The sequence below is a fragment of the Sylvia atricapilla genome, chromosome 3, assembly GCF_009819655.1.
Source record: "Sylvia atricapilla isolate bSylAtr1 chromosome 3, bSylAtr1.pri, whole genome shotgun sequence".
Lineage (NCBI taxonomy): Eukaryota > Metazoa > Chordata > Aves > Passeriformes > Sylviidae > Sylvia > Sylvia atricapilla.
In genome coordinates, this window is record NC_089142.1 from 98,508,078 (window position 1) to 98,534,133 (window position 26,056).

The 26,056-nt window shown below is 40.1% G+C and overlaps 1 protein-coding gene across 3 annotated transcripts in view; it reads right to left on the bottom strand.

Annotated features, from left to right (window-relative positions):
• Window positions 1-6,756: 6,756 nt before the first annotated feature.
• Window positions 6,757-26,056, bottom strand: part of CLIP4 (CAP-Gly domain containing linker protein family member 4) — a 29,117-nt gene continuing 9,817 nt past the window's right edge. For all 3 annotated transcript variants that reach the window (XM_066316336.1, XM_066316333.1, XM_066316334.1), the window contains exons 7-17: window positions 24,757-24,875; window positions 22,250-22,486; window positions 18,892-19,027; window positions 18,040-18,180; window positions 15,355-15,435; window positions 12,364-12,504; window positions 11,816-11,944; window positions 9,458-9,581; window positions 8,608-8,672; window positions 7,866-7,938; window positions 6,757-7,223 (exon numbers count right to left, since the gene is read on the bottom strand). In XM_066316336.1, coding sequence (XP_066172433.1) covers window positions 6,902-7,223; window positions 7,866-7,938; window positions 8,608-8,672; window positions 9,458-9,581; window positions 11,816-11,944; window positions 12,364-12,504; window positions 15,355-15,435; window positions 18,040-18,180; window positions 18,892-19,027; window positions 22,250-22,486; window positions 24,757-24,875 — 1,568 coding nt within the window. In that variant the 3' untranslated portion in view covers window positions 6,757-6,901. The remainder of the gene's footprint in view (window positions 7,224-7,865; window positions 7,939-8,607; window positions 8,673-9,457; window positions 9,582-11,815; window positions 11,945-12,363; window positions 12,505-15,354; window positions 15,436-18,039; window positions 18,181-18,891; window positions 19,028-22,249; window positions 22,487-24,756; window positions 24,876-26,056) is intronic.

A 26,056-nucleotide genomic window follows, 5' to 3' on the forward strand; every position in this document is an offset into this window, starting at 1 on the left:
CATGGAGCATCAGCAAAGGAGTGGGAAGGTGTTCTTCCGTCTGAGACTCCTCGTTTCAGTGAAGTGACCTTGAGTCTGGCCCTGGATCCAAACGTTGAGGTAAGCTTCCTGTCTTTATAAGGGAACAAACCAGAATCCCTGTATATCCTAAACTTTGGGATGGGCAGATTGAAATTGGAGGACTTGGCTTGGGCCCACCCCTTGTAAAAAAAAACATCGTGGGGGGAGCACTAGTGTGCTCTCCTGGTGTGCCCTTCTGATGTCTCTGATACACAGAATTAAATCCTTTTTATAGACCAAAGCCAAAAGCAGATGTGATGACTGGTTAACAGGCTGTGCTCGTGTGTTGGAAATCTTGGGTCAGGGGCTGCTCTGAATTTCATGTTCATCTGCTAGAGATCCATCCCACTTCTGCTGCATGGGTTAGGGGGGATAACCAGGGTTATACTTACAGGCTTCTCTAGGTTGAGCTAAGAGGGTATTTGTCATCTCCAAGGTTATTAGGCTCGCAGCTCTTGCTGTGAAATAGCCACTGGGGAAGGATTCTGTCTAGCTTCGGACTGTGTTAGTGGCACACCAGTCTCTCTCTCTAGCTCAGTAAACTCAGTGGGGTAGTTTGTCGAGTCTCAGGAAAGCTGATTAATTCAGGAGGCAAGCACTATCTGAACAATTTATTACACTAGTACATTATTCACATATAATAGCAATTTTCGTTCAAGTATTCCAGCTTTCTCATTTTCAGAAGAGCTGATGCTCCTCATTGTTTTCTTTAGCTTTTCTTTGCAAAGGAGCACACTCTGAGTTTTTGCAGTCTTACAAAGTTACTGAGGGCAGAAGCTGACCTGTTTACTAATGAGTGTTTTCAAAAGAATGCACAAGAACAAAAAGTTGCTAAGTTAATGATCTTTGACTAGCTGAAATTATTAATTCTTGGATCTGGGGCAGCAGCTTCAATGCTGCACAAATGCAGATGAACTGCCAGGTTGTGATGTTAAAGGTGGAATTTCTAAAGAAACTTAAAAAGCACAAGCAGCTAGAGATGACTTTAAGTCTGTAGGTGGGAAAGGCAGGCTCTCCCAGACATGGTGAGAGTGTGGTTACTCCTCTGGGCTCGTGCTGGGCAGTTATTTTATTGTAGAATTTCTACCAAAATACTCTTACAAAATGGGAGTTGTAAAAAAATTAAGGAGCTAAACACCTTCCTGCTTCTTACCTATGGAATATGTCAAGAGATAATTCTGATCAGGGGAAATGGTGAATTAATGGTTGAAATTCTCCTGTCTGCTGAGTACAGTGCATTGAGACAAATACTGCTCAGCACTGGCAGCTGCTTTTAAGTGAGCATTCCTCTAATGTCTCCAGTGCAAAATGCTTTGTTGTGGATTCTTTAATGGTTTGGATTTTCTCAGTTGGAGTTTTGGGGTTTATTTGTATGATTTGGTTTGGTTTTTTTCTAAGCTCTTGGAATTCAGAAATCCAGTTTGGGCTTATTTTTAATGTTAAAACCATACCATTTCTGAGCTCCACAGGAAGCATTTAGTTTGTTATCCCAGTGTGCTGTCAAAGCACAGTACCCCAGGTTGCAAAAACTGTTCTGTAAATATTTGTGTTAATCAAATCTTCTCACTTAGAAACAAGAGCTGGAGCATTTGCCTGTCCTCATTCTTAGAAAAGAAAAACTACCATTAATTCTTTGGACCAAAGGCTGCTGTGTTACTTGAGTTCAGGCTGCAGTTCCCATGAGCATGAACCAGAAATTTTTAATTTCTGTGTCTAGGACGATTCACCTGTTTAGAACTCAGAACTGCAGGGACAAGAAGGGATTTAAGTCACCATGGGCTCACCAGACCAAAGCACTCTGTAAATCCCAAATTTCTCTATCAAACCCCTCCATGCTAGGAGAAAAACTAATTCAAGTTGTTTTAACCCTCTTACCCATTTTTGTCTATGACTCATTTTTTTAGATTACAGTTTGTTGACACACTGTTTTTAAGGAACTTGGTTTAAGACTGTTAATCTTTTGTGTTAGTTATAAGGATGTTCTGATGTATGTCTTTCTCATTCTACAGTGGAAAAGCGGGAAGCAATATGATCTACAGGATGTAAAGCACAACTGGGAAAAACCCTGTGCTACCCCTCTTATGCTTTGAAAATGGCTAATTTCCATGTGGATGTTACCTGGTTTCCTCTAGAAGATAAGTAGGTTTCTGATTCCATGAGCTGCTGGAGGTAAACTAGTTTCGGATGCCTGTCTCTCTGCCTTTCCAGCTGTCCCATCATCTTCCCTTTTGCCACTGAACCTTGTTTCTCCACCATGTGCCTGGGAATGGGGTGAGGGCAGGAGCAGGGTGGGAGAGGGGACTGACCACAGCGGGAGGAGGTGGGAAGCCCCAGGGCTGCAGTAACTTGGCCAGCTCTCAGAGAGCAGAGTTGGACTGTGGCTGCTCCAGCTTCCCTGCACAGGCTCCACGGGAGCAGCACAGCAGACGAGGGCTGCAACAGGGAATGATAGGTGCCACTTTGCATGTCTGGTCCTGGTCCTGCACCTGGCTTCTGGGGGCTGAGAACCTTGACATGGGAATAGCATAAAACAGCCTTCCACAGCAGCAAAGACATGTTCGTCTGTCCCAGAGTTAAACCCATCACAGGGAAATGTCCAAGTGTCCACATCTGGCTTCTTTAAGTACCGAGCTTCATTATAGGAGTGTGTCTCATGTACAGCCGTTTATGCAACATTGTTTATAAAGGAAGGGCCTGTGCACTTCAGGGATACTACAAAGAAAAATACTAATATATGGTCATTGAGTATTTTGTATTGAATAGTGTATTTGTATTGTAAACAAGTGTAGTGAACCACAAGGCATGAAGACAAATAAAGTGACAGTAGCTGGATTTCTCTGCGTTGGGCTGTGCAGTGATTGGATCAATGTCAGAGGGAAGTCTCTGGACATGCATCTTTACTTTGCAAAGTTGCAGAAATGTTAAGGTGAGGAACACCCTAAGGAGCAGTTTGGTTTGGTGGCTCAGAGACACCTTTTGGGCTCTCAGGAGCCATTCCAGGCTTTGCATTGCAAATGTTACACACCACATTTCTTACAGGTATCCCTCCCTATGTCACAAGGAGGGCTGGCTTTTACCCACAGCAAAATGGCCAGTATAAAAAGAGAACAAAGAATATGGCTGAAGATAGCATTTGGGTGTTTTCCTGAATGTATACATCTAAGACAGCCTTTGAGTCTGGACTGGGGGTAGGTCTACATATAAGGTGTATTTTAATACATTTTCAGTATTGAAAATGACAGTATTGAATCTTGTGACAATTCTAGGAAGAGGTAGCTCCTGCCCTGAAGCACTCTTTATCCCATCCCAAATCACTCCTATGGCCCAGGTAGCTGCATTCTCAAGAAATGCTCCTTGAAATGAGGACTGACTTACTATATAAACTTTGTCCTTCACGTGCTCATTCTACTGCAGGGTAGTGCTGTTGTCTGGTAACAAGACTTTTCCACTAGGCACCTCTCCCCTCTCATTTGTTTTCTTCCCTTTCTTAACTCAAAAAGGAGCTCTCCTAATGCCCTCCCAGGAACAGGGCTGGTCAGCAGCCAGCCACACAAGCTAGAAGTGGCTGGAAATCTCTGCTCTAATTTCCCTTTCTTCCAGTCTGTCTGCAGCCAGGCAGGGAAAAGGATGCAGGTGGGTACTCTGCTCTGTGGCTTTCATGGACAGTTTCAGTTTCCACCTGGTCCTTGAGAAGGCTTCGGCAAACTCTGAACTCTGAAAAACCCATGACAGAAAAGCTGGATTTGGCACCCCTCACAGGTAACAGAGTTAACTTGTCAGAGGAGCTATGCTATGTCTTGCAGATCTGCAGAACCAGCCTTGGATCCATGTGCCTCAGATGTTGCTGACCAGCAGCACTCTGAAAGATCAGGCTCCCTGCCCAGAAAACCATTACTGTGACCATCTGCAAATCAGTCACTGAGTCCAGCAGAGCTGAACTCCCTAGAACTTAATTCCCCATCCTCAGGCACCTCAAGAAAATTCTCATCCTCCTGTCACATCTGTGGTCTCTGCAGCCAGTGTTCAAGAAAACTTGAAAGATCTAATTGCTAAGAGTACTGAGGAAGGACATTTTCTTTATTGGGACCTGAGACATGCTGTGAGACAAGGACTGGCCTCAAGAGTCTGCACTGAGAGCAAGAATTGCTGGGGACCATCTGTTTATTTATTTATAAATTACAGATAATGCTTTATTTATGTAGTTTATCAGGACTTTGAGGATCATTTGGCTTTTTTTCTAACCAGTCAGGGGCTGTGATAGTACAGTCCTCTGCACAGCACCTAATTTCAAACTTCACTGCCACTTATTTTCAGAATTTTTTTTATGACACAGTGTCCTCCTACAAGAGTTGGAGTAAAGGATTATGGCAACTTACCTTGGATTTAGGGAGGCACAAATCCCTTCCCATCATCACCTTGAAGAGAGCCATCAGTAATCCTTTCTGGAATGGACTGATTTATTTCTGTTTCAGACAGCATAAATTTACAGTGCTTCTTGCTTCCTGGCAGAAGATTCTGAGCTACCAGAACAGCTCCATCCTGATAACAGTGAGACTTGTTCCTCTAAGCTACAGTGCTCAAGCCAATTACAGCTGGAGCTTCCAGGAGAGATGTGCTGCTGCCTGAAGCTGAAATGGAAGGTAGAGCACAATATCCCAGCACCAGATGGTATCTGTACCCTCTCCTGCACCCCGTCAGCCAGCTTCAGTGAGGCCCCGGCCAAGACCCTGCTTCCAGCTGAATGCATGGAGCTACAGAGCTGTGGAAGGTGCAGCCTGACACCCCTGCACAGCTTAGTTAGTGGCAGCTTGTTTTTGCTGCAAGACAGACCACACAGAAGGGGTGTGACTCTAACAAGCTGCCCCAGCTTGCTGCCTCACCCACACACTTCTTCCCACACCTACCTCCTGGAGAACTCCAGCTACTCCTCAGATAAAGCAGCTCTGCCCATTCCATCTGGTCAGGCAGGAAAAGTGCATTCCTGATGATGCGTGTCTCCCCACAGAAACTCCACTGCTCCCCCAGGAGCACCAGGCTGTGACAGAATGTGTTTTGCAAAGGCTTTGTTTGGAACTGGCAGTTCTGTGCTCAACAGCCAGGAGAGAGAAAAGCTTCTGGTTCACAGTTGGCAGTTGCTGTTCCACAGTGAACCCCACACACCTACTTTGTACAGAAGTAAGAGATGTCCTACTGAAAGAACCCAGAGAAAATTCTGTGTGCAATTCTATTTAACAGGGTTTCATTTTATTAATACCAGCAGGAAACAGATATTAGACAAAGTAAAGTTCAGTTCGTCACTGAATATCTGCATCTCTAAATATAAAGCATTACCTTTTTTTTAACATTTAAAATTTACAGCTTCTATATTCAATTAAAAATTCCCGTAAGTTAGAATACAATATGCATTATTTTAAATACAGATCAGGAAAAATAGCTACAGCAACATTTAAAAGAAGGTTACAGCAGCAGGATTCTGTCTAAAAATAGGATATTACGATTTAAAGTGTCACTTCTTCAAGTAGGCAAGAGCAAGCAAATCATTTAAGAGTAAATGTGTAAATGAACACAAACTCATCCAGTTAAGATAATGTTTACATAGGCTGAGCAATTAAAATACATTCTATGTTTAAAACTTAGACAAAAAATTAGCTGTTCTAAAAGGCTGATACACAAATGATGTCACATAAAGGCCCACTACAGTATTGTACCTAAAATTATCCTTAATTCATCCTAAAATCTCACAAAAAAATTTATACCGGAAGCTGTTCCAAAGCAAACAAAAAGAAACATGTATCACAAACTAATCAAATAATGGCAACAGCTTGCTTGAAAACCCTGTATCTGTTCCATACCATTGGCAGGAATTACCTTGCTGTATTTATACAGACTTAATATTTATGAGAAGGGTATTATATTCCACTCTGGCCTTATTTGTATTTTACAACTGTAATACTCATTGCTTGCAGCACCCAAAACAAAAAAATACTCTCTAAAAATGAGGGAAAGCTCTTGAGGAGAGTGCAAAGTGCATTATTTTAAAGAGTGCATCTTAAATGTAAAATCTTAACAGTAGCTCCTTCTACAAATGCAGAACAAAAAGTGCTTGTTACTGTACAGACTGACATGCAGCATATTTGTGCTTTTTAAAGGCTTTTTATTTAATTGCTGCTCTTCACTAGAGAGGGGCAAATCCTTGTATTTTTGAGCCCTTTTGCATTATGCAGAGGAGGGGGCAAGAAGAGGAGAGATCCAAACAATAAAATGCAAAAATACTCTACAACTGTTTGAAAAAGGGGGAGGTTTGGCTTTTTTTTTTTTTTTCTCCTTTCTTATTGCTAGCAGCTGGTATTGGAATTGACAAAGTGCCCAGGAACCAGGCTAATGTCACCCATCAACCACCTCTACTGTCAAAAGCAAGCAATGCACAAACAGTTCATTATTACATGGAGAAAAACCCTCTAAATACTGCATGAACCACAGAGGAACTTTAGAGAATGCTGCAGACACTCTGTTCTCCAACAGGAAGGGTTTTCAAATGATGCAGTATCTTAAACCCGAGATGTTCTAACAACCTTCTAGGCAAGGGTCATTAAAGTAAGAGAAACTCAACAGTGGTTTTACTTCTTAGCATGACTAAACTCCTTTGTTATGTCTCTATTTTTTATATATATATATATATATTTATATAATATATATATATACTATATACACACACATACATACATACCTATATACATAAAACGCAAACGCAGATTTAAAGACTCCAGAGCAGGTTTGCATTCTAGGCAGGGTTCCTTTGTGCTTTAAGCTGCTCCCTCCCCACACTGTGAGCAGAGGGTGCTCAGCAGATGTCATCCACCAGCCTGGCGCCGTTGATCCCGCGGTAGGTGACCCTGCTGGGCCGCACCAGCACGCCGTGGTTCAGCCTGCAGCTGAAGTAGCGCTTCTCCCCCACGGAGCCGTCGTTCTTCCCCTTGGCACTGCGGAGCTCCAGCCCCAGCCAGATCCCCGGGGCAAAGTCTGTGGGGCCGATGTACCTGATGGTGCCCATTTCATTGGAGCTGGTCAGCAGAACCTGGGAGCCTTCATGCAGCTTCACGGGCCCCTCGGAGGGAGCTGCAGTGCTGCTGCTCCAGCTGCGCCGCAACACAGAGCTCTTGGATCTGGGGAGGAAAGAAAGGGAACAAAAGATGTCCTTTATTTTAATCATAAAACAGCCAGGGCAAATCAGTAATTCAAGGGAGTGCATGGGGGAAAAACACACCCTCAAATCCTCTTTTAGAAAAACTGGGTTCGATCTCGTGTCCCTAACAAACCATGAAATAACAGTGACAGGCTGCTACACTCGGCAGTCTGCAGTATTGGAAAAGCAATTTCCTTCACCCAGCGCTAGGAACTACAGTATTTATAGCAGGTGATAGTATTGGTAAATTAAGCCATACAAAACATTTTATTTGGGGCTTAAAACAGTTTAACCAAAACAACTTTTAACATACAAGTGTCAGTCAGGAGCACCAGAACAAAGTGATGTCTTTCACCTCAAGAGCCTCTGAACTTCACCCAACTGTGTGAAAATACAAGAGTTTGGAGAATATGCAGTGATGAATGATTGGGAAACAACTTTAGTGCCAACGTGAATTCTAGGCTTGTACTCTTGGATGCTCATGGAAAAACAGTATACTACTGGTTCATTTTGGAAAGAAAAAATGAACATGTAAAGGTCTAGATATCCTATATGCATGAAGGGAGGTTGTTTTTTTTTTTGAGCAAAGCTAACCCAAGCACTTGAAACTCATAACACTCACCTAACAAAGGCATTTCTTCTGTTTATCTCCTTTTGTGAAGATGCAGAAGTGGTGCTTAGACTGCGTCTAAAACCTGAGTAGAAAGATTAATAAGCTGTGTAGGACCTCTTAAGGGGAAAAAAAACGCTTTATGAATACATATTCTTTGTGTTTTCTTTTATACTGCTTCCACTACATTTGCTGCACATTCTCCCCTCTCATTTGGAAATTAAACAATGAAACTGCTCATGAACGTATATGCCAATAATATGTTTGGATTTTCAGAGGGAACACAAATTAAATTAAACAAACCAAACAAGGGTAATTTGAAGGTCTTTTCACAAAAAGCTTAAATAGAGGAAAAGAAAATCAACTACTTCAAGTACCTCACACAAGTTTTAGTAATTTCATAGGGACATCCCTCTACCGATCCCTTCATCAATCTCAATTTGTATTAAGGAGCAGGTTCCATTTCCCTTTCTCTCTGATTAGAATGCAATATTAGCAATAAGGGAAGACTGCCAACAACCACATCTGACATAATTCTTTCTGCCGGTAGAGTGGTAAGAACAATATAGTACTCCACAGTTCCTTCTGTAGGCCACATTTTAAGAAAGGGAGCAGCCAGACTACAGGCTGGCATCTGGGGTCCCTGAAAATCTCTTGTGCTTTTGGAGAAGTTGGCTTTGTGCAGACGGTTCTGGCTGCAGAGCAGGGCCTGCAGGGGCTGCCTCACCCAAATTCTACTGTCTCTCACTCCTACCTGGAAAAGTATGAGTTGCTTTACTCCACGAAGTCTCTGTGAGAGAATCCAGAGAACCTGTTAGTCTGAAAAGCAGTAACACAATAAAGAGGTCATTTCAACTCAAGTCTGAACAAACCTACTGGCTTCTTGTCAAATATTGATGAGGCTTTGATTCTTTCCTTCTCCATCTGCCCCCAAGAGACACCAACATTGCTGCTGCACTCAGGCTGCTATGCAAGAAGTGCCTGGAGCAAGTCAGTGTATTTGAGTTACTTGCCTCTCCCTCACTGAGACAGCAGGAATGATTCTGTGGCAAGTTCATAACAGTTTGCCTGAGCCGGCTTATTCACAGAAATAAAGGCAAGAACGTGTCTGGCAGAGTAACTACATAAAAATACAGAGGAAAGAGTACAGAACTCCTTGGACGCTCTTCCTGGAACCTAAGGAAGAGACTACAAGCAAGTAGTGAATTCTTTGCTGGATCCTCTGTGCAGTTAGCTGGGATAAAAACAGCATTTCCAGTCATGTCCATGGGCAATTCCCTTTTATAATTGAATTTATAAGAACACCTCAGGATTGGGTCGTGAAAGTAAGGTTTAATGAACACAGACTATCAGAGGCCCTGGAATAAAAATACTTCAGGTAGCTGCAAGAAAAACAGGGGGAGATGCATTTCCAGTTTTACACCCTGCTTTCAAGACGCTGATCTAAAACCACCAAGTTTTTAATGGAGGTTACAAACTTCCATTTGCAGAAGTTTCAAATATCCAGTTATATCTTCTGCATCTGTTCAAAATTTTGTTTCACACTGGAAATGTATTAAGAAATGATTTGGCAACCCAAACATGGCAAGAGCTTCAGTGCTCACCTCTGTACACGAGATGGGGGTGCAAATATGCCATATCTGGGAAGGCAACTGAAGTACTGTACTCCTCCCACAGAGCCATCATTCTTCCCGTGGGGCTTGTCCAATTCAATTCCGCACCAGAATCCTACATAGCAAAACAGTAAAATCAGGGAATTTTGAACAAAACACTACAGGCTTTTCTTCATCTAGACCAATGACATAGTTGGCATTCACCCCATCAAGGAAAACAGTTTCCAGTGAGAAAACGCCGAGATGCTAATAGTAAATATGTGTATCATAAAATAGCTATCTGTGCAATTTTGGGAAAATTATACCCTAATAAATCTGAAGATAATTATCTCATCATTTTTATATGTTTTCAATAAAATTACTGACATTTTAATTAAAACAAAAAACAGGTTAAGTATTTGAGGAATATATATCCATATATATACATACTAAAATCAAATAGAATTTTACTGAAGATAACTAGCTGTTGGACAAGTAGACGGGAAAGAGCAGCACTGCTGTTTCATGTCTCCCTCTTCAGTCCTCTGACCACATGGTTTATGCCTCATCTGAGATCATCAACAGTAAAATTAAAGTTTTGATATTAATTCATTCTCTCTCTCTCCATCTAGCAAGTTATAATTAATACAAATTGCAAGGCTGGTTGTGTGATATCAAGAGAAGGGTGCAAGAATTGGAACTGGCCATCAATTAATCTCGTACAGAACACTGAATAGGCAGCAAGATGTTAATGAGCTTGATCATTCATAACCTGTGATAAATGTGAGCTAATTACATAAAGGTGCTAAATTTCATACTCCATTAGTAGTCCTTATGCTATCCATCCCCAGAAGATTCAGAATTTAATTCAAGTCACTTGGTACTAAGGCACTGGATAAAACCATAATTGTAATTATCAGCTCAAGAAACTCAGGAATGACAGCTTATGAATTAGAAGGGCTCCATGTATCAGAAGTTCTCCCCTTCCCATTTTTAGAATTAAATAAAGATCTGCATTGCAGCAAAAGGAACAAACCTTGGATTACTTCCAGAGCTTTGATACACATTAGAACTGAAATCCTTAAACATGCATCTGTTACATTTTCTATAAATTACTGAGTTAGCAAATGGTGATGATTTGTCATCTTTCCAACCTCACTTCTTACAATAGCATGTTTTTCTCCAAAAAATTATGTTCCTGATTTAAAGCAGAGAGGGAGGAGACTTAACACTGTCAAACAGCTTTCTGATTTCACAGTTGTCAGTGTATGTGGGAACAGTCCTTTTCTCACTGATCACTTTGTCAGCAGTAACACAAAGAGTGATGACATTGAAGAGTCCCTCAGGTAACTGCAGTACCTGGGCAAGGGCTGCCTACAGTGACACTGGGGAACAGGGCAGGGCTGAAACAAGTACAGAGCTTGTACCACGACCTTGCATCCTGACGGGGTTTTTTAAATGCTGATGCCACCCAGTGTCACAACAGAGTATTGCCAATCACACAGCCTTCACCCAGACCAGGTACTCACACCAACACTTACCAACTGCCTCTGCATTACACTTGCAGTAGGATTATAGATAGGGCCACAGAGAAAATAAATTTGATTACAATATTGGATCTGGAAATTAATTTCCACAATGTAGAACAACTGGTTGCCTTTGACAGCACTTGGTTTCACTGCAAAGCAAGGGGATGGGAGAAGCTGAATGGGAGAAGGAGGAGGAAATGGTGGTAGGGGTAGGGGCTTTTGGAGATACTTGTGACTTTATTCATCTTGTGACTTGAAGGTTTGTTAGTTAAAATTTTAATGTTCACAATTACCCTCTTAAAGATGCCAGTAAGTTAAGAAATGAGACTAGTACATGACATAAGAGTGCCACTATTACAACAGACAAGCTGTGTCAAAAAGCCTTAATACAAAAAGTGAGAAGTAAATGCATGTGATCTCAATAAACTATATACCCCTCTGGAGACTAAACTGAGGATTTTCAGAAAGCTTTGTTAAAAGGTTGGACTCTGTGATCCTTGTGGGTCCCTTCCAGCTCAGAATATTCTGTGATTCTGTATTGCCTACAACTTCAACATCAAAGTATCTCTCTTACTTAAGTCATGATAGTGGACAAGTGGAAGTCACATTTTAAACCATTATTTTTTCCTGACAGTTGCATTAAATAAAAAATATACAGTGAAACATAAGAGGGAGAGGAAGGGTGAGAGAGAGAGAAAGAGAGAAACAAAGAACTTGGAAACAAACCAATTTAAATTTAGAATATTATTGGAAGGAGAGAGGGAAAAGATGGATTTCTGTTCATGTGCTCACATGTAAGCTATTCCATACTGATTTAACATACACAGAGCATTGCACATACCTGGTGCAAATTTTGTTGTCCCACAAAATCTAACAGTGCCTGTTCTCTGTCCCACCACCAGTACTCTGTCTCCAACTTGGATTTCTCCATCAAGAGCATTTTTCCTCGTGGTTGGGGAACTATACAGCCCTGGTGAAGAGAAGAACAAGATCTGAAATTAGTGAGATTAAATCTTTAAGAAAGTTTTCAATAGCAAGCCAACTGATCAGTGAACAGAGTATTTATCTCTAACACAGTGTACCTTCAACACATGGCAACACAAATTTTGCTTAGACAAAACTTGCTTTGTGCCAGCATAAAAACTGGACTACAGCCCTTTCTCTGCTCTGAAAAGGTACAGTGACCAACTATAAAAACACTCTGCATCTTGAAGATGTTACAGGAATCTCTCTAAAAGTTGCCAGGCTTAGGTTAATGGTTAAACTACTTCACAAGTGTCTTTCTCCAACTATCTCAGATTCTGAAACAACACAATAGTTCTACATAAGTACTTCATGCAGCAGTGAACTCCCCCCTGTGAAAATCCACCTCAACACAACAGACCATACCAGGACTAATCTTAGATGAAGCAGAAGACACTCTAGTCAGGGTCTTCTTACTGCTGCTCATTGAGTTCCTCTTCTTGGAGTAATTCCGTTTGCCTTCCAAGGAGCCAGTAGAAGAGGAAGAGCTGCTGTACCCAGGAAAACCTAAAGACATAAATGATAGTTGCCCTTGAGTGATTACATTTTGGTAAAGAACAGATTAAACAGAAAGGAAAGCTTTTGTAATATGGAGGTTATCTGCTCTCCACGGAGGGCAGAATACAAAGTAAAGAGCCAAAGTTAGAACTTGTTACGCAGCATCTCCACAAACACCTTTAAGGAATGACACTGGTGCACATGATCCTGCCTCAGGAATATTGTGGATAGCTGAGTGCTAAAAGAGCTCTCCAAAAGCCCATATTTATTATTCTATGAAAGTTCATCTAAACAGTCCCAAGCATATTTATTAACATACATGAGCTTTAGTAATAAGAAATCACACCACCAGCCTTTCAGCATCCAGCCTAGTAAAGATTTGATGAGAAGTGGAAGGAAGGTAATATTATGTGAGTGAATTATTGCATGGGTTAAAGCCTACTATATTCCATTACATACTGTATTAATATTAAAATCTGTATTATAAAACAAGAATGGGAAATAAATCACTTTTATCTCCATTTGCAAACCCTAAAGTCTAAACTGCACAATAAGACTTATGTTCATCTTTCCTGCTTCCTTTTCAAGGCTCTTTCTTTTTTCCCCTTTCTCAACCCCTTCTGCCCAAAATGAGGAAGAGTACAGCAAGACTCATCTATGTCTCAAGTTATCAATGTGAAAAATTAATATAATATTGCTTATCAAACTTTCCAGACTTTTGAGAAGTTTAATCCATTAGTTTTTTGCAAACAGCTTGATATCAATGCAAGGTTGGTTTGGTCAATGTAACTAAATTCTCCAATTTTGCAAAACAGTAAAGAACTGAGGAAAGGCAAAGGCAGTGGGTCAAAACAAAAGCTGAGGGACAGAAATCTGAAGACTCGGAGATACTCACTGCCGATATGCTACAATAAGGAAAATGCAAAATACTGACTAAATAGTGACTAAACAGACAAATTTCAGCTCCATATCTGAGGTACAAACACACATCTGCATTTGCAAACACATGCTACAAGCCTTTTTTTAGAAGCCAGTCCAGGGATGGATTCACTGCAGGTCAGACCACCATTTTTACAGGGATGCAACAAAAGCTGCTCTAACCAAACTTATCGTCAAGATACTTCATTTTGTGGGTAATCACAGGGTGGGAGAAGAAAGAGCAGAAAGGCTGTATAATGATTCCTTTTCCTTCAGGGAAAACAATTATTTGTTATAACACTCCTGACAGGTGAGTATTTGGCCTGCTCTTAAAAACTTCCCAAGATCTCAAGAGTTCCTCAGCAGTGTATTTCACATAATTATCTCTAGTGTTACAGGGTTTTCCCTCCTAATATAAAACCTCAACCACCACCAGCTTACATCAAGATTTTTTATTCCCACTACACATGCAGAGTGAGTTATATTTGTATTCCAAAGCTTCCAGTTTTATGCCTTTCATCTTCTGTCTTTTTAATCACACCATCACAAATTTCAAGTCTTTACTTCTAAGTCATGTCTTATAAATCCAGTTGTTGTCTTTTCTGAATTCACAACTGTTCACTCACAGAAGATATAAAAAGATGCTTTCCTTCACAGACCTCCTGGAACAAGTCCAAAGGAGGCCATGAAGATGCTTAGAGGGAGGGAGCACCTCTTCTGTGTGGAAAGGCTGAGAGAGCTGGGGTTGGTGAGCCCCAGAGATGCCTCAGTGCCTGAGGGGGGCCTCCAAGAAAGATGGGCAGACTTTTCTCGAGGAGAAGCAGTGACAGGACAAGGGGCACAGGCTTCAGACTGACAGAAAGGAGGCTTAGGTCAGTCATTAGGAAGAAATCTTTACTGTGAGGGTGGGAGACACTGGAAGAGGTTACCCACAGAAGCTGTGGATGCCCCTCGATGATCTTTAAGGTCCCTTCCAAGTCAAACTATTCTGTGATTCTGTGACTTAAAGCAGGCATATTCAAATTCACACTTCAAATTATTCCAAAGAAACGCTGCTTTTACCAACACTTATACTATGACTTTACAGACAAAACCTTGAAGGAGACTCAACTTCTAGGGTTTGTTCAAGACAGCTGAAAGTGAGGTCCCTTTGTATCTCAAGTTCAGCAAATACTGCTGGGGTAGAAGTTGTTATCCAATTGTGAAACTAGATAATTGCAGAGAATGATTCACATGCAAAAGGCACTCTAAAAGCTAGTTTCATTTTTCTTATTTGGAGCCTGTTATTGTGAGTCTGCCATGATACAATGCCAAGATTTTTATGCACTGCTAGATGGTATCACCTTATTACAGAAGCATGAACACACAGATAAAGGAGAGAAAAAAATGCCAACAGAATATAAAATTTAGGCAGTAACAATACAGAGCAAAAGGTCTCTCTCAGATACCTCAGCTGGTAATTCTGCAGATCCTCTGCAAAATCATTTACTAAGAGCCAGCTTTAAGGGCTTTTCTATGTTCCTGCCCAAGTATTTAGACGAAAGTGGTTACCAAACTAACACTTGGAAATGTGTGAGGAGTTTCCCCAAAAAAATTCTGGTTTGAAACTCCCCAAATTCCCCAAAACTGCCCAAAAATTCACCCCAAAATCGCTTGGAAATTTGTGAGGAGTTCCAAAAAAAAAAACATCTGGTTTGCAGCTCCTCAAATTGCCCCAAAACTGCCCAAAAATTCACCCCAAACATCCACACAAGTTATTTTGCCCCTGGAAAACTAAATACCTACAGTCTGCTTCGGACTTGAATACAAACAAGCAAGGGAACTTTTTTCTGTAGTGTAGATACAGGGTTCTTACAGAGGTAGGGCAGCAATAATACCACCTCTACCATACACAGAAATTTTTCTTAAGATGTTAAAAAAAATTAAAAATTATTTCATTACCATCTTTTGCAGGTACAGTTTTTCCCCTGTTAGCAGTCAGGAAGTTTTCAGCAGCACTGTCTCTTTTTGCCATATTTAGGCCTACAAAAAGAATACATACAATTAAATATACACATCTCAACAAGAAATAGTAATTTTACAGGAAAGTCATGTACAAAATCAATGTGTCAGATTTGCAGATTACTGAATACATGGAAAAATGATTAAAATGGAACGATTCCTTAGACACTGCATAAATGGGTAAAATGAGAACTGCAGAATAGTTTTGATGGATAAGCACTGATATTAAACCCCTTAACACATCAAACCAGTCCAAACTATCTTGCCAAACAATAAACAAATGGTCTATAAAATATTAATTTTTATTTTGAAGGAGTTTTATTTAAATCTTTCAAACATTCATATCTATTGCATTCAGCAGTACTTAAGGTCTACTATTCACCAGCATTAATATCACAATTTCTGCTTTAAAGACTACACATCAAGGTTTTGAGAGAGATTTGAGATCAAATCTTCATTCAGACTACAAATAATTATGTAAGCATGCCAATATGATTTTTAGGAGCCTAACTCTCAGAGCAGAAATGTTGTGATATGTGTAAGAACTCATACTCTCACCTGAGTTATAATTTGCAAAGAGTCATTTTGTATTTCTGACGGTTTCCTACCCTAACTCAATGAAGAACAAGCTTATCTATGATATATCCTCTCCATGCGATAAAAGAAAAATCACATCTTTTTTATTTAACTACATCTCTCACCTTAATTCAGCCACAGGGACTGAACTAGTTTGCGAGTGTAGTGCATTTCCCAAAATTTGATGGCTTAGCCATTAAGGCATCAGATCAAAAAACTCGTGGTTTGTGACTGATAACACATTTCTAAATTTTTTCTCAGTAATCCTTTTCCTAGGAACTTGAAAAAGATCCTTTCTCATCTATCTGAGAAATTATTCAAATCTAGTAGAACCAAATAAAATTTCAAAATTCCTGTACAGTATTGTAAGTATACTTTACTTTGCAGCTTATAACCTTAGCTACAAAAAGCATATTGGTTTTTCTTGAATTATTACAAACAAATGTATTGCAATGAGGCAGTTTAAAGGAAAGAAGTGTGACCTGCTGATGCACATAAACGCTGCAAACCCAAGTGGTGCCTCAGCAGCTTTGTTATTCTCCCACTCCAGCCAGCCAATGAGCCAGGCACATTAATTCCAGTGGAATTCTGTGCAAGACTCCCTGCACACTGCAGCTTCCAGACACTCACATCCAATGGATGTAAGCTCTCCTGGGTAGATGATGCTTAACCCACTTCGACTTCTACCTTAAGGCAAGGTGTCAAATGTTTAAATTTCACAAAGAGACAGCTGCACCTTTGGTACAGAAAAGGTGATTATGACTAAACTGTCTGGAATGAAGGTGTCTGGGACAAAGGAAAAGTCTCACCCATTACAGTATAATGGGTGACAAACAGTTCACAGCAAAGTGAATCGAACACCAGAAAATATTTAACAAAAGAAGTCAGTTTGGATCTGTTCTTGAGCAATACTCCTAATAAACTGCTTACCCCAAGAACCTTTTTATGCAAGATGCCCATTTATAAATAGCTCGAGTCTTGTGCTAATTGTAAATACAGACACCTAAAACTTACTCCCTCCTCAATCTATGCAGAGAAAAGTTACGTAAGTCATACAAAAATGCATCTTTTCCTGGCACCAGCCCACTGCAGTGTTTCTATACCCTGCATATTACAGGCAAAGTGTTTTTAGGGTGCTTGAGTAAATTCGATGAAAATGTGTGTTATCTTCAATCCCTTAAGCTGTGCTGCCTTAGTGTGAGTCACCTAAACAGGGCTCAAAAGGCAGAAGAAACGGTAATGGAATATCTACTGACATTATTACATAGACAGCCAAACACAGGGGGCCAGATTATGCATGGCCAGCACTGCACACAGCAGGGAAGAGCCTGTTCTCCCAACAACTTGGAACCTGAACAGACAGAAAACATGGATCATTCACTCCACAGGGAGGGAACTTACACAGAAGGATTAAGTAATTTGAGCAAATTACTAAGAAACTAAACCAGAGCCAGAGACTGAGCCCATAACTCCAGTCAGTAGACTGAGGCCTTATTACAAGGACAACCTGTCTCTTCTAATCTGGCACTGGTTTTACCCAGATAATTTAATTAGCAGCTAAAACACAATGAGTTAAATAGTTTCTTTATCATGTTGCCAGAAAATAAATCTCTTCGATTTCTAGGCCTAAAGGTATATAGATTATTTATCAGATTTTCATTCCTTGCAAATTCTCCAGAAATATCCTAGTAAATGAAAACTCATTAAGCTGAGACACTTAATTGGTATCACAGGCAATTAGAAATTACTTTAATGGCTCAAGAAAATTGTTGTGGTGAGGGGTTTTCTTTACAGAGTATTAAAGAGTAGAAACTGTAACAGTACATCAGACCACTGTAATCACTCCACAGCTACACACAACATCCTTCCAGTAAGTACCCTTCACAGGCCATTGAACTTCCAACCACGACAACATGGAGTTAATAAATACCTTATCACCTCATCCCAGGTTATGAACTGATTCCAAACAAGAACTTTAATACCAAGATTTACTAATTCTTGAAGATTAGTATCTCCCCATCCTGTGTCAACATGCCAGAAAATACTCACCAGAATTCACTTTGGAAGTTATGTGTGTCACATCTACTTTCTTGGATTTGACCGAAGGCGAAGACCGCACGGAAGAGCTTCGTGCAGAGGTTTTTTTGTGATCAGAAGCCTTGCTTATTTTGGAAAGGGGTGCAAAGATACCTGCAGAGAAAATTGTATGTGCCAACAAAGAACCATGGATAATTTTACAGTGATAAAACTTTGCAGCTACTCTCTCTCACATCAATTAATTCAGAGGGTTTTTTAGCCACCATCATAACTTGCAATGCTGACAAAGCACTTGCAGGGTAGAAAGGACAAGCTCAAATGAACAGTGAAACCAAAATCCTTATCAAGCAACTTGAACAGATTAAGTTAGAAACACTCAGTAAGACTATTAAATAGAATCTCCTTTTAGGCCTAACAGTAACATTCTGTCTCCACTGCTATAAAACCCAGCACCTTTTTATGTCCTCTGTGGCTATGGCACTTCAATTAAAATACCTCAAGCTCAAAGTTAGAAAACAACAAGCATGAATGTCTTACCACAGAAGACAAAGCAGGTAAAGAAATGTGGCTGTTATTGTTACAGTACATACAAGTAGTTTCAGCAGTATAGATGAAAAACCAGGAAATCTCTCAGTTTCAAGGAAATAACCAAAATTTTGACTGGTTGGTTGTTTTAGTCATTTTGCAAATAGTTGCAGCCAAAACTTTAGGACCAGCTAAACAACTAAATCAAACAAAGCACTACAAAGAAAAGCAACAGAATCTGCTACCTGTTTTTATCCTCCTAAATGGTTCATATCTTCCAGCACTCTTTAAAATTTGGGGGTTTAAAAAACCGAAGACAGAAGAAAATAAAGACTATACCACGTTTTGGTGCACACTTGAAGTACTGGACTCTTCCAACACTTCCATTGTTCTTTCCTTCTGGTTCATCCAGCTCTACACCAGCCCACTGGCCACTGGCAAATTCAGTTGTGCCACAAAATCTTAAGGTACCAACCTAAGAGGAAAAGCATCAACATAGAATGAACTTGTTAAACAAATACTGCTCACGAGAAAATAGTATCAGTTATGAAAGAAACAGCAAGTCTTCTCCAAGCTTTTCCATCACAAAAATGTAAACATCATTTCTCTCACTTATTCCCATTCCTACCTTTCAACCCCAGATATTTTCCAGAAGGTCTTAGTCCTTCTGTGTATATTTTGCATTAAACAGCAGCCATGGTTATGGACAGATGTCACAACAGAAAAGAACTGGACAGTAAGAACCACTGTAAACACAGCTCAAGGTCAGCAAGGTACAGGAGCACATACTCAATGAGAGGTTTTACTTTCACTGTTTATACAACAAAAATTCCAGGATGAGGACTAGGTATCTTCCTGAACTGAAAGTTCCATAGAAACATTTGATTAGACAAATCAGTGTGTGTACATAAATACATACATACATATATATAAAAATATATATATATATAGCAAAGGTTCAAAGGTAAACTTCAGAACATAATTAATTTTTTCTTTGGAAAAGATTCTTAAGTCTTCTATTCCCACCTTATGAATTAACAAAATTTTAAAAGCCAGCAGATGTTTTAAACATTTGCTGTTGCTCCAGTGTATACTATAAACTCCAAACAGATAAGCATGTGAAGAGTATCAAGACAGACCAATCTTGCTGGTGGACCTCATTCTCTGCAAATATACATTATAAGCTCACACACTTCAACCAAACGGGAGGAATAACTACAAGAGATGCATTTAACATTGATTTAAATTCCTTTTTATATTTGATTTTTAAATTAGTTTTAGTAACAAAAAAACTTCAATCTTTCAGTTCCTTAGTTTTCTTCATCTCATGTGACCCTAATATTTATTAGTTCATTTTACACTATGACTCCACTGTTAAATTGAATCCTCAGAGAGTAAACAGACAGAAGCTTTTTTTTAACTATCAAACCTTCCAGCTACTCTTTCCTAGTGTCTATAAAGAAATAAGCATGACCCAGAGCCTCTTCTCTTACGCTGAAGATCTCCTTTAAATTTGATTGTTATAGGCAGGTAGGTGACACTACTCTAGACTGAGACCTTTTAGCTACCAACACAAAGATCAAATTCAGCCAGGCGAAGTTCGGCCAAGCAGCCCCACAGATTCCTACAACTCCTCCACTCACTTTCCAGGCACCAGCTAGGGACACTCAGTGAGCAGAGAGATCAGCCACTAAACCAGAGGTGGGAGACGGCAAAACTGGCACTCCAATTCTGCCCTAGGACCTGTGCAAGCTATGAGCAGCAGATCTCTCACATCAGACAGGGCAGGAGGGTTTTTCTCCCAGCTGCTGATTTCCCTGCAGTCCCATTTCATCAGATGTGATCCAAATGAACACTCAGTCTAGCAAAGCAGGAGCTGGTGGAGCTGTGGGGCTCCAAATCACATACATAAACACCTGCTTACATAGCTTCCTACTCTGTAAGACAACCGGAATGACAGCAGTAGGAGTCGAGAGAGGAATCCATTCTCCCTCTGGCATCTATGCTTGTGCTTGGCTTTCAAGCTTCATTAAAGCTGACACTAGGAGACTGCAGAAGCAGGAAAGACAACAGGAACCTGTAAATATAGCTCAAAAAATGCTGCTGTTCCAAGTGCCCTCATCCCAGCTTCCATATTCCACAGTGAGAACTGATCCAGCAGAAGGCTAAAAATGGGGCACCATTTTCATCATCCTGTTTTCACTTTTGCTCCACCCTGCAGGAATTCAGGAGTATCGAGGGGGAGGGGAAGGCAGGGCTGAGAACAACTTCTCCCTTCAGGCAGATGGAGAAGAGGGTGGGAAGCAATGTGGGAGTACTGCACAACAGCTCCTCGCACACAAAGGAAGGAAGGGAGGAAAGCTGCTGTGGAAACGGAAGTTCAAAAAGCACAATGATATTCCTTCTTCCCACCTGCTTTAAAACAGATTTGGCTCCCTTAAAGAAAAACAAGCTCCCTGCAAAGCCCTGCTGGCCTTGGGCAGCGCAAAAACAGCTTCCAACAACTTCTTAAGAAGCACTGCGACAGCACAACCAATTAGAAGAATAACAGTAACCAAATGCAGGCAGCTCTATCCATGCACAGTGAGCACATCACAGCACAAACCATTCTGTGGGCCTCACTTAGAGGAAAGATACACAAGCACACCAATTTCATCACTTTCTTGCTCTAAAGCCTCCATTAACTTGCACTTACATTATCTTCCCTTGCTGCCACTGTGATTTCTGATAAACTTCTGTCCTTAAAGAATAAGTGGCTTTCTGTACATACTTTAGTTAAAATGCCTTCTGCATAGCTAGTGATTCCTTCACTTTCCCTGACCCAATTTCAAGAATACACCAATTAAAATACACAATGGAAGCTGCTTCACACTCTTGCTTTAAACATTTAAAACATTTCAGTTGTGACAGTTACAAATCGGAAGTTATATTAGGAAAGCTATTAAAGTGAAAGCTCTTCAAATATCTAATTTTGCTCACAAATGCTTTCAATATTTACCAGGAAAAAAGTACTTCTTTAAAAGAGTTCTAGCACTTAGATGCCCTGCTATCAGAGCAAATAAAAAGCCTGAATACTGAATGCAATATTAATGTTACAGTTTTCAAATATATTTTTAGAAAGGTGGCGATCATGGTAGCTTCTAAAAAGCCATTCACATTTGAGCTGGACCTCTATTAGCTACATCCTTGTACTTCCACAGAACCATGAAACAACTCTGTTGGCACAGCACTGCTTCAAGGATTTTAGCTGCATTGCACCATTGAAATTGGGTTACTGTAGGCTAAGCAGAACTGAAGGTTTTTCCCTGCCTTCTGGAAACTATCAGGAGTACTTCACAAATGCACACTCCTAACAAAGCTGGACAACTCACAAAGTAATTTGTGAATTTTACCATCACTTTAATGTGACACCAAAAATGTTAATAAAAGCTGAGCCACGCTGATGTATTATAGGAGACAGTTAAAAATAATTTAAAGACAGAAAATGCAGCTTATGCCTGTCAAAACTGCTTTTCATAATAATGACTTTATCACACAACTCTTCAGCTTATTACTTTCTGTAACCCATTCCTTGCTGCCATCCAGAGATCACACCTTCCAGAAAGCATTTCAGACCTTTAATTTGAGGTGTCTCCGAAGTGGTAAATAAATGGACTCTTCAGGAATTATGAGAGTAGTACCAGGTTGGTGGCCATACCTTCTGTCCTGCAATAACAACACGATCTCCCAGCTTCAGGCCAAGTGATAAAAGCATGGCCCTGCCTGTGACGTGGTCGTAGGTTGGAATCATGGCTTTGGAGATGTCACACGAGAGAGGCACTGCATCCAGCAGGATCTGCTTGATTTCCTTTGCACTGGCTGCTGCATCTGCCATTTCCAGTGGCATATCTACTGGATCAGGAACCACATCTGCTGGAATCTGCCCTTTGTCATTCTGTAGAAATGTAAAACAGCACAGGATTTAATATTGTTACAAGATAAATCTGAGCATTTTACGAAGTCTTTAATCCTCCTTATTAGACATTTTTCCTAGAACATAATAGAATAATATATTAAATATATTTATGAAATATATACTAAAATATATGAAAAAAAAATCCACATTTTCAAATAAGAATGCCAAAACATCCATAGATGGATCAGGTAGAATGTACAGCATTTCATTTTTGAAACTGAAAAGAAACTAACATTTTCAAATTTAAGAACATTCTTACTACTCAGAAGACCTGAAACAAAACACTTGTGTGTGTATCTGTGTACCTGAACAGCGTCAGGAAAGCAACAGACTTCTGGTCTGTACTGCCAATACCAAAATGCCAACTCCTCCCAAAGAATCTATCTTTACCCAGCATGTATCTATCTCCTTGGTGAGGCTTATTCCAAATGCAAGAGGGAATTTAATTAATGTACGTTGCATGTATAGAATAGGCAAATGTGATGGCTCACAAAAGCACCTGAATAAATCTGTTCAGCTTTATCTAGGCACAAGATCTGTATCTATCCTACAAGAGATGGATGAAGGACAGAGTCCTTTCCAAACACATCCCATTCCCAGAGAGCTGTGACTGTGATTCCCTGCATGTCCTATGTGACAGGGCAAGTTGTTGGAGTGCCAGCTCCCCTGGAGTTAACTCCAGGCCAGTTGCCCAGACAGCAGGTACTGTCAGGCTGCTGCAGGGACAGCTCTACCTACAGTCTTCAGCAAAGCCATTGGTGTGGAGCTTTGGCTGTCTGCCCATTTTCACAACGTTTGCAGGAAAATAACCACCTCGCTCTTCCAAATTTGTCTCAACTGGGCCCCTAGACTCAGGCATTACCAGAAGGAATGAGGCAGTGTAAGACTGTATTTGTTTGGGTCCCTTCAAAATAGACTAGAAATTCAACGTTTCCTGAGCCCCCTCTCAATCTATCTCAAAGCTAGGAAAGTGTAAACCCTACTCTGAATTTACACTCCTGTTCCCAAATAATCAAACTCTACACACTGTCTCTAGTCAAAACTTTATTGCAGGTTTGAGCAATTCAACACCCACCATTCCTTAAAAATCTCCAATCACTCTAAGTAAAAGTCACACTACCTTAAAAACAGGATACAGCTGGGTTAAAGTCGAGTGTGGAGTTTGAGTTTGTAGTCACCACATTAGAGATTATTTTGGTCACAGTCCCAGAATTCTGCCCACCAGGTGCCCTGCAAAGCTTTGTGCCAACAAAAAGCAGGGGCAGAACAGTGGCAAGAAAGCAAAGTGGAAGCTCAGGGAAAGCCCAGGACTTCCCTTCTCAAGGGCACAGCCACCTCTGCCAGCTCAGAATGCTTGTGCAACTACAAAGCAGCATTCCCTGTGACAACACAATCCTAAACATACAGCTGCCAGAGAACTTGAGACACGTTCATGCACACTGCATAAAGAGACAAAGAAGAAACCCACTATTTTTAAAGAGATCTAGACTGAATATCATTAACTATATGGACAATAATATTCCAGAAGATTTCACACCAACAGTGCTACATAAAATAATAATTTTGAGTACCCTTAAAACAACTATGACTTCTCATTTCAAATAACCCCCTGCATTTAAAAATGGAGAACTGAGATACTGGTTTTGCTAAAATAAGAAAACCTTCCAAGTCCTTCCCCCCCAAAAAACAACAAAAAGACCCCCACACAAAACAATGAACACCCAAATCAAACACAAAACTCAGTCAAAACCCAAGACTGTGGCTAGATACATACAGCAACACTTTGCACTATAACCTATGCCTATTATTAGGTTACTAAGCAGAGCAGGTGATGTGTATGCATTCTCAGTTACTCATGCTAACACCAGGCTCACTGCTAAGCACAACACTGCATTTCTGGAGGGCAAAAATTACACTCCTCCATTTCTGAAAAGATCCCCCACTGCCATGGGGAGTCAGCTGCTGTAAGACACCCAGGAATATTAATAAATGAAAGCTTGGACAACAAACAGAAAAACCTCTTGAAAGTTATTTGAACTAATGAACTAGACCATGACATAAAAATATAAACTTCCAACACTTGAGCAGACTTAACAATAAAGCACACAGAATCATCCACTATGAGTTGCACAGATCTTTTTCTGAGGCACTCTCACTCCACGTAGCACACTTTTAGCTAATCAAAATCCTGTTTGGTTTTTCCAGGTACCTTTTTCACCTTCTAGTGTATCTACAACCTAACTCCTTACCCTAAAGGCAGGATTTGCTCCATGTTCCAGTAAACACTTGACAGCTCCTGTGCATAGGTTAAATGCAGCAATATGCAAAGCTGTTCCAAAATCAAAATCACTACAGGTGGCATCCACATCTGCAATTAAACAGCACATGTGAGGTATGCAAGTCTGTTACATGAACATTTTCCCCTACAGATTCCTTGTGAGGACATTCATTTTTACAGTTTATGTCAGCATTTACACAGACACACCATCATTTATGCACCAAATGCATACGAGAAGTAATTCTACACAGAATATCAAACTTATTTACATCTGTTTATTCATACCATGAACCAAACTAAAAGATGAGCACATACTGTCACTCATTTTTTAATACTGATGGCTTAACTGCAAAGTTGCTGCCATTCAGGATGCCAAATCTACTGCGCCAAGATTAACAAGTGAGTAACTTCAGGTTTGCAAGTGAATTAATGTTTTAATGTTTCAGAAACAGTTATATTTTATTGCTTCTAGGTGTCAAACATTAAAATGAGATGCAACTTTAACCAGTTGTTCTCCTTTGTGAGCAGGCATTATGGCAAGGGAAAACTGATTATACAGCTGCTTTAAACTGACTTAATTACTAATGGCCAAGAATAAAGCAAGAGCTGGTGACTGTTATAATTTCTTTGTTTTCGAAGAATTGCACTCTGAAGGGTCTCACACTGGTAGTTTGGAAAATGGAGTACTGCATTTGACTGGAAATGATTTAGCACAATATATATTTCTATCAGTTGTTCCCAATATATCTTTGAATCTGCTATGAAGTTATTACTGCTCTAGAAGATTGGAGTTTAAATGTCTGTCTAGTCAGAGGCTCCTCTCTTAAATTACACAAGAGAGATGTCATTTTGAGTCAATTAGGTATAAGATTGTTAATTAAAAATGCCAGCTGATTTAATACACAAAGCAAAAGACCACAAGTATTAGCAATCATATTCCAATTTGAAATACCAGTGAGGAAGATAAAACTTTCCACCTCAGGGCTGGAAGAGTCTGCTTGTATTTTCCAGCAGCAGTCTCCATCCCAAAAAACACTAGCCCTTCTCACAATGCCTTAAACAAAGTATATCCCAACTGCATCAACATCCTTATATAGTTACACTAAATGAACAACGACAACATCAACATATATAGAAGATACACAGTTATATATGTCTATATAGACATTCTAAGTTCATACATACTAATAAAATTGACTCGATTTTATAAAGATCAAAGGTAACAAGTTTACAATCAGAATTTAACAGTTTTACAATTGCACTGATTGAAC